This window comes from Octopus bimaculoides, chromosome 1 (assembly GCF_046866305.1).
Source record: "Octopus bimaculoides isolate indiv1 chromosome 1, ASM4686630v1, whole genome shotgun sequence".
NCBI classification, from domain to species: Eukaryota; Metazoa; Mollusca; class Cephalopoda; order Octopoda; family Octopodidae; genus Octopus; species Octopus bimaculoides.
The window spans coordinates 126230943-126244706 of record NC_142928.1 but is presented as its reverse complement, the minus strand read 5'-3'; the positions used below and the strand labels follow the sequence as shown (position 1 = coordinate 126244706).

General features: G+C 36.9%; 1 protein-coding gene across 1 annotated transcript; it reads right to left on the bottom strand.

The window, feature by feature from the left end:
* Positions 1-3061: 3061 nt before the first annotated feature.
* Positions 3062-13363, bottom strand: LOC106868919 (uncharacterized). Its single transcript, XM_014914385.3, has 3 exons — positions 13158-13363; positions 5204-5295; positions 3062-4048 (listed from the first exon to the last, which is right to left on the bottom strand). Exons 1-3 carry the CDS (start codon positions 13266-13268, stop codon positions 3826-3828), a joined length of 426 nt encoding a protein of 141 aa, XP_014769871.1. The 5' UTR covers positions 13269-13363; the 3' UTR covers positions 3062-3825.
* Positions 13364-13764: the final 401 nt, after the last annotated feature.

Below are 13764 nucleotides of genomic sequence, written 5' to 3'. Positions count from 1 at the left end.
TTTCTGCTCAAAATAGAAACATTATTATTACTACGCTAACTTTGCTTTTCACCCCTTTGCTGGGTCAATAAAATAAAGTACCACGCTCGTACTGAGGTTAATGCAACAACACTCTATTCCTCCCAAAACTGCAGGCTTTGATCCTAAACCAGAAACTATTGTGCGCCGGTGGGTGGAAGGAAAACGGCCGAGGAAGGATTTGAACAAGAGGGACATGATGGACAATTTCGGGCCCAAAACTCTGCTCAGCACAGAGCTAAAGATTTTGGCAAAAGTGCTTGCCAAGAAGTTTGTCGTCGATAGGAGACCCACAGATCAAATAGTCATCTTTTAGAACGGTTTTGTATCGAATGCTCTGGATGTGACCTCTTTCGATTTAAACCAGTCACAAACATCTCACTCATACACTTTTCTAAAGTTCGCAGAGAAACTCTCTCGGATAACTAGACAGTTGGAGTTTGTATCCCAGTATACACACGCCATCTATGATATCAAGGAAATTTACAATTCTGCCGAAGATATATGTGTATGATGACACATCAATGGTCATCATACATAGAGATCGCTAATGACGAGGATGAAGATGACGAAGAACTATAGGATATGTATAAGAATTCATATTCTCTTCATTTCGAACAGGTGTCTCTGCCTATGTTCTCTGGATCTGTTTAGTGTACACTTTCACACCACAGCAGTGCCCCTATGTATTATAAAAATGTCGTCATTCTTACTCTGCGTTTCACTGTTACACTGCATAGCTGCTACGCGAAAACTGATTCCATCTAGACGTATTTGGACCGGTATCAACAAAGACATTCGATATTTGACAGAGAATTGTATTTCTTGTTCAAGAGTAATGATTTACCTTCATGCCGAATTTCGCGGTACCAGACGCAAGATTTGATCATGTACACCTCGACAGCGTTGAATCTCAAGGTTTTAGAAGGTTTTACATACATGCATACCTGCATCAACAGATACAGTTAGGAGTCTGAAACCAGTCCTCTCACTGAAATTACTAACGAAGCAGTGACCATAACTTTTAGACACCAGTGGATTTCTTGGTCTTGAAAACCCCAGCCACAATTGCAACTAACAGAGAACGTCGATTCGAATGTATTCTGTTTCCTGAATTTTCAAAGCTGAATGGTTGCAGTAAGATTCGAACTACTACTACTACTACTGCTACTGCTACTGCTACTACTACTACTACTACTACTACCTTTAATCCGAAAGCTAACAACATTGCTGAAGGTTTCCAACACCGATTCAAGGCGGTTCTCAATGTTTAACCGAATCCTTCTAAATGGTACGTGTTCTTGCCATTTGTGGTTCTTGGAATTCGTTCCACAATTAAAGATGATATCAATTGGATACCGGCAAAATAAGCTAAGGATTTTCTCTAAAATTACTTTGACAGATAATTGTTCTACTGAACACAATATCAGTAGGAGACCCAGCACAGTTCGAGCATCTTTTATGAAGTTACAAGACAGAAATTCCACCAGTAACCTATCTATTCCATAACTTTAAAGTTCACGTCCCTGCAGAAACGGTATTTTTTCGCAAAGATGCTGTCCCAAAATCTCTGCAAGCGACTTATCTAGTTTCTTTTGAAGTCATCCATCCATCAATCTATCCATCTTCACTACCCACTATTCCTAGGAGGGCCGTGAGAGTAGAGTTCTCGAGCACCTCCTCCACAGGGTCCTATCAAAAGCAACCATCATAAGATTTTCCTGCTGGACTCCTAAATGCAACCAACTAAGTCCATGGATATTATTCAACCATATCGTTCTAGGTCTCCTGCTGGTGGGCTCGGCCTGAAGAATCCATATTGCGATTATTTCCTGAAATATTCTAATTACATGCCCGTAGTACAGGAGATCGCTCAGTGCGGAGAAGTAGCGGCTCAATCAGGAGAGACCCCTGATTTCCGAGTGACGAACTCTGTTGAGTAACATTACTCCAGAGACCTTCTGGAGGAACCTCATTTCTGTTGCTTTTGTACTCTTTTGGTTATTGCCCAACACTTTTGACTATAGTTGATGATAGGCACAGAGACCGAACTGAAGAAAGCGAGTTAGGCTTTCTTTTTACCATCCTCTCCTCTTCCAAGGATCGACTGCTGGAGCTTGTACATCACTGTACAAGCACTTGCTCATGAAGTTAAATGGAAGGAAACCAAAATATTTCGTTATAAAAGTAATTGGAGAAAATGGCTATTGACTTAAATCGTTTGGAATCATCTTTCCTAGAAAAGACCTATTGGTTTTATCATTCAACAACTGTTATGCTTGTAACATCAGCAACTACTGAACCATATATGTCCTAACTGAACAATACGCAATCTGGAACCATGTGGTTGAGAAGTAACGTTCTTACCATGTAGCCATGCCGGTGCTTATGGCCATGCCTGCGACAATATAATCATACAAAACGAATTCTTTTTTTTTTCTTTTTCTCTCTACTTATACACTCATAGATCTTTACAACGATATTTTTGACTTTCATTTATCACCTGTTTTGTGTGGGAGTACTGTATTCGAATGATGTTTGTTTTTTTTTGTGACAATCACAACACAGAATATAGCATTATTTATATGACAAGTGGCAGATGTTGTGGAAGCAGAAATAGGGTCACATGGTGCCAGGATATTTTCCCCGTCAAATACATTTGCTGCATAGTTGGAGTCTATATCGAGTTGATAAAAAAAAGCAACTTCGCGCCGAAATGAACCAGTTTACTGATAGGAGGCCGAAAATATCAATGTGGTTCAAAACTACTGCATGCGTCAAACTCAGCGACTTATTTTTCTTTCTTCACAGGCACTATTTTACAACGAATAACCTCTTTTCAAAAATGTCGGATTTAGTGTGTGAAAGCGAAAAGAGCCTTGTATTTTTTCACCCATTCATTGTTCAAAGTACGCAGAATACACGCAGAATACACACACACACACACACACATGCGTACGTGCACACACACTGTGACATGCAGACAAAAGTTTCCAAAATGTTTAAAGCAAGGATAAAATAAAAACAAAAATATAATAGCAAAAAAGATTAAAAAATTTTTTATATATATTTCCACATGAGTTTCTTACATTTTGGAAAATAAAATATACTTGAAGTTATTGTGTTATTATCATTCAAGATATTCTATTTCTTTATTTATTAAACCATATTTATTATTCTGATCAGTAACAAAGCGAATTTATGTTATTTTGTTCTATGGTAGCAAATTATTCATTCTATTCCGTTGCATAAAAAAACTCCTTTTAAATGGAAAAAATAGTAAAAAACAAAGTGTACTCACATATACACAGGCATGTATGTATGTATGTATGTTTGTATGTATGTATGTATGTATGTATGTATGTATTTGTAGATTTTTGAAAGCTATTGATTTATCTCGTATTAGTGCTTATGCATCATGTTACAGAAGATGGAAAAGATGAGTGTGGAAATCGTCAATGTCTTTTCTTTTTAATCGACATGCTGAGTTCCCAATAGATTAATAATGTCCTATGACGTACGGCTGAGTTGTTTAACATCGTAAATATTGAATTGAGTGTATTTCTATGCTATTATAAACTGTGAGTACCCACGGCACTCATAAACGAAGTACACTGGTAATTTATTGAAACCTTGTCGCAAATGGAATAGAATAACAAATCTAACATAAGGTAAAAATAATGAGGTAAAATGGAACATATGAAAAAAGATAAAAATAACAACAAAATGCTTAAGAAAACGCTACAACAAAGTAAACAGTAAGTAGCCTTGAGATGTATTTTGACATAACGTAAGGCGACCTGTAGCTTACGCTTTCTGTTTTATATAATCCTCAACCATTTTGACCCACTCCGTCCTACTTATAAGTTTATCACTATCAGTATCGTAGTCAGTAATAAATTTGGCTATATCATCATTACTATAATCCTTCTTAGATAAGCCGTTCGATAATTCCGCCGAACAGAGTTTTCCATTGCCATCCGCGTCAGCATCATCAAACACCTTTATAAGATCATCCTTTTGCACGTCACTGAAATCAGAAATATAAGAAGGCATGAGAAAAAAATCAAGCAAATGTGAAATTGTTAAGTTTATAACAAAGTTACTGATTTCTTGCAACAATACAGTATCTGGTACAAATGTAAAGGTAGAATACCTACAAAAATCAGCATTGCTTGCAACTGCAAGAATTCTTCGCAGGGTTCTTGAAGTATGACCAGTAAACGAGTGTTACCTTAGTTTGCTAGCTGTGGACAGCTAACACTTTCCATCGTACCCAGCAAAATAAGCTGAGAGCTTTCATCATCATCATGATAATAATAATAATAATAATAATAATAATAACAATAATAATAATAATGGTTTCAAATCTTGCCACAAGGGCAGCAATTTGGGGGGAGAGGACTAGTCAATTACATCGATCCCAGTGTTTCAACGGTACTTAATTTATCGACTCCAAAAGGATGAAAGGCAAATTCGACCTCAGCGGAATTTGAATTCAGAACGTAGCAGCAGATGAAATACCAGTGGGCTAACGATTTTGCCAGTTCGTCGCCCTAATAATAATAATAATAATAATAATGATGATGATGATGATGATGATGATGATGATGATGATGATGATGATGATGATGATGATGATGATGATGATGATGATGATAATAATAATAATAATTATAATAATACTGATGCAGTACCATGCAGTGGCTCTCATGGCTTCTGATCTTAACTGATTGGAAGTGTTATCATGCACATTGTTTTGTGTTGGTATAAAAAATGGGTTACAGCAAATATTATCCCCAATACCACAGATTTGCTTGTCAGTTGTTTGACCATAACCAGTTGAGCATATCCCTTAGTGGCTGACGATGTATGCTTCTCTGATCATGAGCAATAGTGGGAAATGTGTTGAAAGGAATTTTTGGGGGTTTGGCTAATTCACCTTTGAAAACAAGGGTGCTTCTTTCAACATTCTTAAACAACCTTTATTCAGAAACCTTTTGAGTGGGATGGGCTACTCGATCTGAAGAAAATTCTAACTGGGCCTCACTTGCAAGGTCATGTGCTGTTTATCTTGATATGAAATCACCATGTCGTGCACATATGGTTGTGATGCATGTGCCTGGTGTATCCTTTTGTTTTTAGAATTTTAGGTTTTATGGAATACAGTCTTCTATATACTTACGAAAAAGGTTTTGACTTGAGAAATTCCTCCCATTCTTCCCATACTATACGATCGTCATCAGATCGCCTGCAGTCGATATCATTAAAAACACCCTACAATTAGAAAAAGAAAGAAAGAAATTATGGTGAAGTTATATTTATTTACATTCAACTATATAATATATAAATATATGAGCGATACATTAATGCAGGCTGCCACCAAAATTTGTAGAGTTAAAAACTGATTCATGACTACTGTCTACCTTACTTTCTGGCAACAGAGACAAAGACATACGATTTGGTGGTTTAGTTTTTTTTACCTTTATTTTTTACTTGTTTCAGTCATTAGAATCAGCCCCAGTATTTATTATTTAAAGCCTGGTACTTATTCTATTGATCTCTTTTGCCAAACCACTAAGTTACGGGGGACGTAAACACATCAACACTGGTTGTGAAGCAGAAATGGGGGAGAAACACACACACACACATAATACGGGCTTCTTTCAGTTTCTGTTTACCAAATCCACACACAAAGCTTTGGTCGGCCCGAGACTATAGTAGAAAACACTTGAACAAGCTGTCACGCAGTGGGACTGAACCCAGAACCACGTAGTTGGAAAGCACACAGCCACACAGCCACCATCGAGCGTTGATCCCTCACGGGTGGGATACTTAACAACTGGTTCAAGAGCATCCGACGGTGCAGATGTATCTCTTCGGGTGATAAATAGATATAACTCGTCAAAATAACGGTCCCGCAATGTATCTTTTCAGTTCTTGCAAAGAAAAGCTGCAAATTAAAGGATATAGCTTCATTTATATAGAAGATCAATAATAAGATAACAGATGCAAAATGAAACGAGCACAGTGCAACAAAAAAAGTATTAAGAATAATCGTTAACGTATGTACACTCTGCCATACAAGCCTCCATGAAGATGTAATCAACGCACACGCGTGGTTTGGCGCACATATGTTCAGATAGCGAGTTAACTAGCTACTTGGTGTTTAGAAAAACGGAGAAGTTAAAGCTAAATTTAATTCATCCATACCTTAAGGTGAAATATATTAACAGTTGCTAAAATTCATTCATTGTGCGAAAGTGCATTTATATGCATGTAAGAATCTTGAAAGTCCTTCAGAAAATGTATTAATAATCTTCTTATTAGTCCATCGAATAGACAGGGATTCCTCGGAGCAGAGTCGGCATCTCCTGGAAATGATATTATATGGTTTTGCGTGCCTTACTATGGACTAAGCTATGTTATACTTGATTTTGTCTTCCTTAAGTCGCCACACAAAATCGGCCAAAGATGTTGAATGTCTCATATTGATTTTCTTGTAGCTGGAAACATGGTTGTGATAACGATTCTTGAATGAATCAGCCGTTTGCCTAATGTAAACATACACACCGCCTTGAGTGCACGGTACATTTATATACAAGATTTGTACTCATACAGAGGTTCATCAATGGGCATTTTGGTTTTTCTCTGCATGAGCATTTATACTTGTTTGTATATATGGCAGTTGTGACTTCATTTTCCAACGTTGTTACCGTGTTAGCTATATCACGATCATTTTTACTAACATGATTTAGCCGTATTTGGTACTTTTCATTGGGGTTTATGTCTCCTCTGTTGGTATTTTTAAGCATATGCTTGCTAGTTCCTGTAGGTGGGTTATTGAACTGTTGTTTCATTTTATTATGCATATTATATATACTCACACACACACACACACACAGACACACACACACACACACATCAATTATAAGAGTATGTGTGTGTGTGTGTGTATGTTTGTATATGTTTGTGTGTGTGTATGTGTGTGTGTGCATGTGTGCATGTATGTTTGTGTGTGTATGTGTGTATGTGATCCGCGGAATGCAGCTATATTTTATTAAGGATTTTTAAAATATATTTCCTTATAAGTCCGCTATGTTTAGTTTTGGACAATAGCATTCACAAATCTACTGTCCCATTAGCATTTCATAATCTTTCTGGTATCATCATCAGAATAAATTGTTTGAAATAATGGCATGTTCTTTATGCATTTTTCAGTTAGTTGCAAGCGATCATAGAACTACTGTTACAACTGATGAAATCTTAAACGGATTTTCGGATTATAGAACGGCTATATCATGGCAGACTTCATGATTTATTTTACATAACGTATTTGTGCTGAATTTTGGCTTTTATTTTGCTACTAGTAAAGCTTCAATAGCAATTCTAATTTTCTGTAGAATTCTATATAAAATTGTAGTAGTGTTAGCTAACGGTTTTGGTATCTAATATTATTTGAACGTATTATATGTAACAAGATGCAATGCATCCTTGTTCTAAGTGCATTGTCAACTAACGAGAAAGTGCCCTACATGTATGTCAAGTGTAACAGTTTGAGTCGTGCAGTTGACAACTTTCATAATTAAATTGAAATTTTTGTATTACATTGGTGGTATGATGTGTTAGCTGCCTGATTGCATGCCCATAAATGGAGCCTTTCATTCTGGTGATTTTGTGGTTTTTGTGTGGTACATGTGCCATCATTTACTTTATTTTATGAGAGTAAGATTTATCCTTGTGAACAATCATTCAAGAATGTATGAATATATGTTCGTACCTGTCTGTCTGTCAATGTATGTATGTCTGTATGTTTATATGTACGTATGTATATTTGTATGTCTGTCTGTATGTATGTATGTATGTATGTATGTATGTATGTATGGATGGATGAATGGATGGACGGATGTTTGTATGTATTACTGTCGATGAGGGATGCCAGGAAAATATGGTATAACGTGGTAAAAATCTGATCTCCAAACAAAACGCACCCAGTTTACTATATTAGGTATAGAGTTGAGAAAAAACTTCATTCATGTCAAAGATGTGACAACGGCTGTAACACCAGTGTCATAATAAAATGGACTCACTACACCCTATAAAGTAGTTCTTATTACAAAAGGCATCTAACAAAAAAACCAAGTCGAACAAAACAAAGCTTTTGAGTAAGATGTGGTCCTTTGATTTATTTAAGAAGGAAGTAACGACCCTTCCCACATAAAAGGTAGGCATAGGTTGGGTAAGTCGTTATTGCTTGCATGCCTCAGTCGTTAGAGTGTTGGGTTCACAATCATGAGGTTGTGAGTTTGATTCCCGGATCGGGCTGTGTGTTGTGCTCTTGAGCAAGAAACTTTATTCCACGTTGCTCCAGTTCACTCAACTGTAGAAATGAGTTGCGACGCCACTGGTGCCAAACTGTTTTGGCCTTTGCCTTTCTTTTGGATAACGTCGGTGGCGTGCAGTGGGGAGGTTTGTTATGCATGGCATGACGACTGCCGCTCTTCCATAAACCACCTAACCTGCGGAAAGTAACTTTCAAGCTGCAATGCGATGGTCGTTCATGACCACACACACACACACACACACACAGAGGAAAAGTAATAAAGGTTGACGTTATTGAGAAAGTTTATCTAACGAGGAGGTGGTGCAGTTAGGTCGTAGTCTCGTGTTGCTGATGTGGCGACGGCGGTGGTAATCGTTGGCTGGATGAAGCTGTTGAAGTGGTCGCTGACTGATTGTTGCTGCTGCTGTCGTGTGGTACACGGAACAGATCTCAAAGAGAAACTGAACCGAGACCTTTTTACTGGGTATGAGTTGCTCTATTTAAAGCATTCAGGGGGCTCCAAGACGGTAGTAGAAAAACACTATCACGTGACCTTATTAAGGGCTGTGATTGGTCAGTTTGCGTTCTGGCGGGAACGGTTCGAAGAAGTTGCCGATTCGAATAATGATCAGTCACGTGATGACAAGGTTGATGTTTTCCGCTACGCCCGCGCTTGTTTATATTTAAATGAGAAGAATGGCGATAGCAGTTTTGTATCTAATGGCGATAGGTAGTTTCACTACATATCTATCTATCTACCTTTTTCCATTTCCTTTTTCCTTACACCGTCTGATAGTCGGAAGATCCTGTTTGTTTTGTTTTTATATTTGTTGTATAGCCGAAAGGCTTTTGTCCACTGTATACGTATAATTCTATTTCTTATGCTACGTTCGTCCGATAGTCGAAAGACCCTTTCTGTTTGTTATTTCCTTGTGTTTGTATATGTACATTCGCTTGCCTTGCTCAGGGGATTAATGTATTCAGCTTTAGCCCTTGGCCCAACTGGTTTCGAGTAGTATAAGAGAAGATTGGGTGAAACCACGTGGACATTTCATGTTTTCGGATGAAGAAGTAACTGACTGTGAATGATCTGTGTATCTTGTTTTGTCCTGTTTGCCGTTGTTGTGCTATCGTCTTTTTCGTGCTTGTTAAGTTTTGACGATTTCTGTTTGTTGTGTGTGCTTTTTTAACTTTGATATATATGTAGTGAAACTACCTCCCGCCATTAGATACAAACTACTATCGCCATTACATACAATCTTCTCATTTAAATATAAATAAATGCGAGCGTAGTAGAGAACCCATTCCTTGACATCACGTGACTGATCATTATTCGAATCGGCAACTTCTTCGAACCGTTCCCGCCAGAACGCAAACTGACCAATCACGGCCCCTAATAAGGTCACGTGATAGAGTAAAATTCTGAAGCCTTCGGGAGCCCATAGTTTGTTATAAATAGCTTTAACTCATACCCAATAATTCGTCTCGGTCCAGTTTCTCTTTGAGAACTGTTCCGTGTACCACACGACAGCAGCAGCAGTTCCAGCGACCACTTCAGCAGCTTCGTCCAGCCACGATGACCTCCGCCGTCGCCACATCAGCAACAAGAGTCTACTACTACTATCCAGCATCATCATCATGACCAACACGATTAATACCAAACAGCCTCTACGCTACCAGCGTCAACACGATTTACTATGTACACCAAACCAAACTCCGCGGCACATCTCTCTCTTCGATTCTGTTAGGTGACTCAGCTTCACCACGGTAAATAAACAGACAAGAGTTCTTAAACAGACAAGAAATTCTCAGCCAGCAATGAACATCTGTATAACAAGAATCAAGGCCCTGGCATCGACGCCAAAACACAACTAGTGATAAGCCCTGCCACACTCAGCCTTTCCTCACTTTCACATACAGAACTTTTCCTATAGTGTACTAACGATCTGGTATAATTGCTCACGTGTTATTGACTTTCTTTCTATCTGCTGTAAACACTCATACACACATGTATCACTCACATACACACTTTTCTTTGTATGACGGCCTGTCTTTGATTATGTTCTTATATGTCGCATTCACACTCTCACACAGACATACATCTTTAACACTACAATAAATATCTCTGTTATTCATCTAATACGGTTGTGGTCTTTCATTACTGGTCATCTATGTTATCGTCGCATAACATATCATGTATATCATCCATTGATATCTATATTTGTATGTTCGACCGTGTGACACGTTTAAATAAAAGGAGTCCTCTGTTTGTCCATTCGTCACCATTACTCCTTTATGAGTTCGCACGGTCGTCCCTAACATATATATATACTTAATCATATCAAAGAGAAATGGAAATTAATAAAAATTTTCACTTCCAAGTGGCCTAACGTAGTCCAAAGACTATGAACTATTCATAAGGTACAGTGTATATTCAAATATATAAGAGGAATCTACTCATAGGATCCCTTACGCTAGAAAGAACTGGTAGGTTCTAGAACCACAAAATTAAGGATAAAATCCCGAAAGGAACGAAATGAAAAATAAAAACTTTTACCATCTCTTCTCCTGGACCAATTGTTTTCTGACTTTTGTTTAGCAAATAAGATAATTTGCTAGGTGAAGTCGTTTTCAACAGGGATACCTCAGACTAAAGTATATAAACACGAGGCAATCAATTCCATGCCTCTCATTTATGTGGTTCTAGAACCTAGCAGTTCTTTCTAGCGTAAGGGATCCCATGAGTAGATTCCTCTTAAATATATATATAAGACTTTCCGTATTCCCGAGCGTCATACTAATACATCCTTTTGTTATTTACACCACCTGTCCTCGTCTGTTGTTGTTTTTTCGTATATTCTCCCATATATATATATATATATATATATATATATATATAATATAATATAGGATAAAATCTTTATAAGAATTTATCAAGTAGTCAGCGTGAAAAAACCCATAAGGAAAAAAATCCCATCGTTTTTTTCGTGAATATATATAATTTATATAAGGGCATTACTATATAATAATGCCTTTTAACTTATTTAATTATATATATATATATATATATATATATATATATATATGAGAGAATACAAAAAATGGGACAAGAAGGCAAAACATTCAGACAGATGATACAACAAAGGGACAAGAAAAAAACAAGGACGGGTCATCCGGAGTTTTCTTTCGTCAGTCGAGTTCCAGATCATCTTTGCAGTTTCGGCTGGTTATACTCGAGATTGCTCCAATCTGGCCAGCCTCAAGGAAAGTCTAAACAAAGTGCATTAAATTCCTTGGAAAAAAGCAGCGAATGTATACGAAAACGTGGATGGAAAAAACCGGAGAAACGGTACACAAACACAAATGCAAATAACAAGACATTAACATATATATATTTATATACTGAGGGTACATTAACATATATATATATTTATATACTGAGGGTGATAAATTGAATATTAATTTAATTAACATGAATTTAAAACCAGTGGCCTAGCATTAAACAATCTGAAAATTCAGAAAAATTGTATTACATGCGTATAAGAAGGGATGACCACTAAGTGGACATCCGATATGCTAGAAAAATATCATCTACGATCTAACAACAAAGAAAAGAATGTTCTCCAGAAAAAAATTCAGCAAACACCAGAACATAAGCGGGCAAGACAAATGAAAATATACAAAATAAAGAATAAATCTTGGACCGGGTTTCGCCATTAACTCTTTATTTTGTATATTTTCATTCGTCTTGGTCGCTTATGCTCTGGTGTTTGCTGAGTTTTTTTCTGGAGAACATTCTTTTCTTTGTTGTTAGATCGTAGATGAACTTTTTCTAGCATATCGGATGTCCACTTAGTGATCATCCCTTCTTATACGCATATATATATATATATATAAAATAGGAAATTAATTATACGACCGGCCATATAATTAACCTCCTGTAAATACATTACTGCCCTAACGTATGAAAAAGAAAAACATAAAAAATACTGGGTTTGTACACATACTGACGCACAACACACGCATCTAGAAAATGAGACTTGAAATTTCCGAAAAACATTGTGATGTATGTCAGTATGCGTGCCAAACAATTTTATTTTTCAGATTAAATTCCGATATAATGGAAATGCACACTATCTAAAAGGTATCTGTAGAAAATTTCATAAGTTAGAATACCCTCACAAGTCTGCCACCACAAATCTTGTTTACTCTAACTTCCAGAAAAATATTATTTCTTAAATGAAGTTTTCTATAATTATAATCCAAATGGTGTAGATTCCGATTGCATTGGAATTTTGTTGTGAAAACGTTTTGCTTCCGTGGGTGGGGAGGGGAGTTCAGAATATTTACACGAGTCAGCTTTGTTTCTTCATAACTTTCAGAAAACTGGGTATTTTTTAATGAAATTTTCTACAAATAATTTTCCGATTGTATCGGAATTTGATTGGAAAAGAAATATGCTGATCACGCACACATACGTACTAATACGAATTACATATATCCACAGTATGCTTGCGTATTTGTGAATATGGTAGTCAAAGTGTATTTGCTAGAAGTAGCAAACTAAATCTTTATATGAAATGAAAAATGCATTAGCTAATGCGGTCTTAGACACGATGCAAAAAGACTGCGTAATCACAAGCGGAACGCCTTTAGTCACAGGTGTATTAGATCAAGGTTGACTTAGGCTGTTAATCAATTAGGACAGCAACAATTTCAGCAACAACAAAAACACACATCTCAATGTGTTTGCGTGCTAGAGTCTCGTAAGTGTTAGTATTTAAAACGAGGAAAAAAGAAAAATAATTAAACTTACTCTAGCTAAATCTTTTGAAATTTTCACGCCATATTTCTCTTTCAAATATTCGACAAATTCATCCAAGCTCAGTCCGTCTCCGGTTTTGTCAATAGATCCAAATCCACTCATGTTTATCACTTTTTATTTTTTCTGTTGTCAAGAAAGAAATATTAGCACCTATGTGTTGGCCGATACGATCAGATAGAACTCTACCTAGATAAAGTAACAGTGTCACAGTTGTCAACTCTTTAAATAGATGCAGACGATCCTACGTATGTTGGTGACATTTATGTGTATGATTTCATACATGCAACTATGTGCTATGTTAGTTTGTGTGTGTGTTTTTTATGTACTTGTGTGGGTTTGGCTAAGCACACATACACACACACACACACACACACACTTTCTCTCTCTCTCTCTCTCACACACGCACATACACACTAACACACATGTTCATACTACAGGCATTATAAGTCTGTGTGTGTGGGTGCCTGTGTTTATGTATATACGTGTACGTGCGTGTAGCTCTTTGTATGCGTGCGTGTGCATGTGATTATTTCACTTCTATTCTTTTCTCTTTATTGTCTCATATTTCCCCGCCTATCTCTCCCTCTCTCTCTTCCTC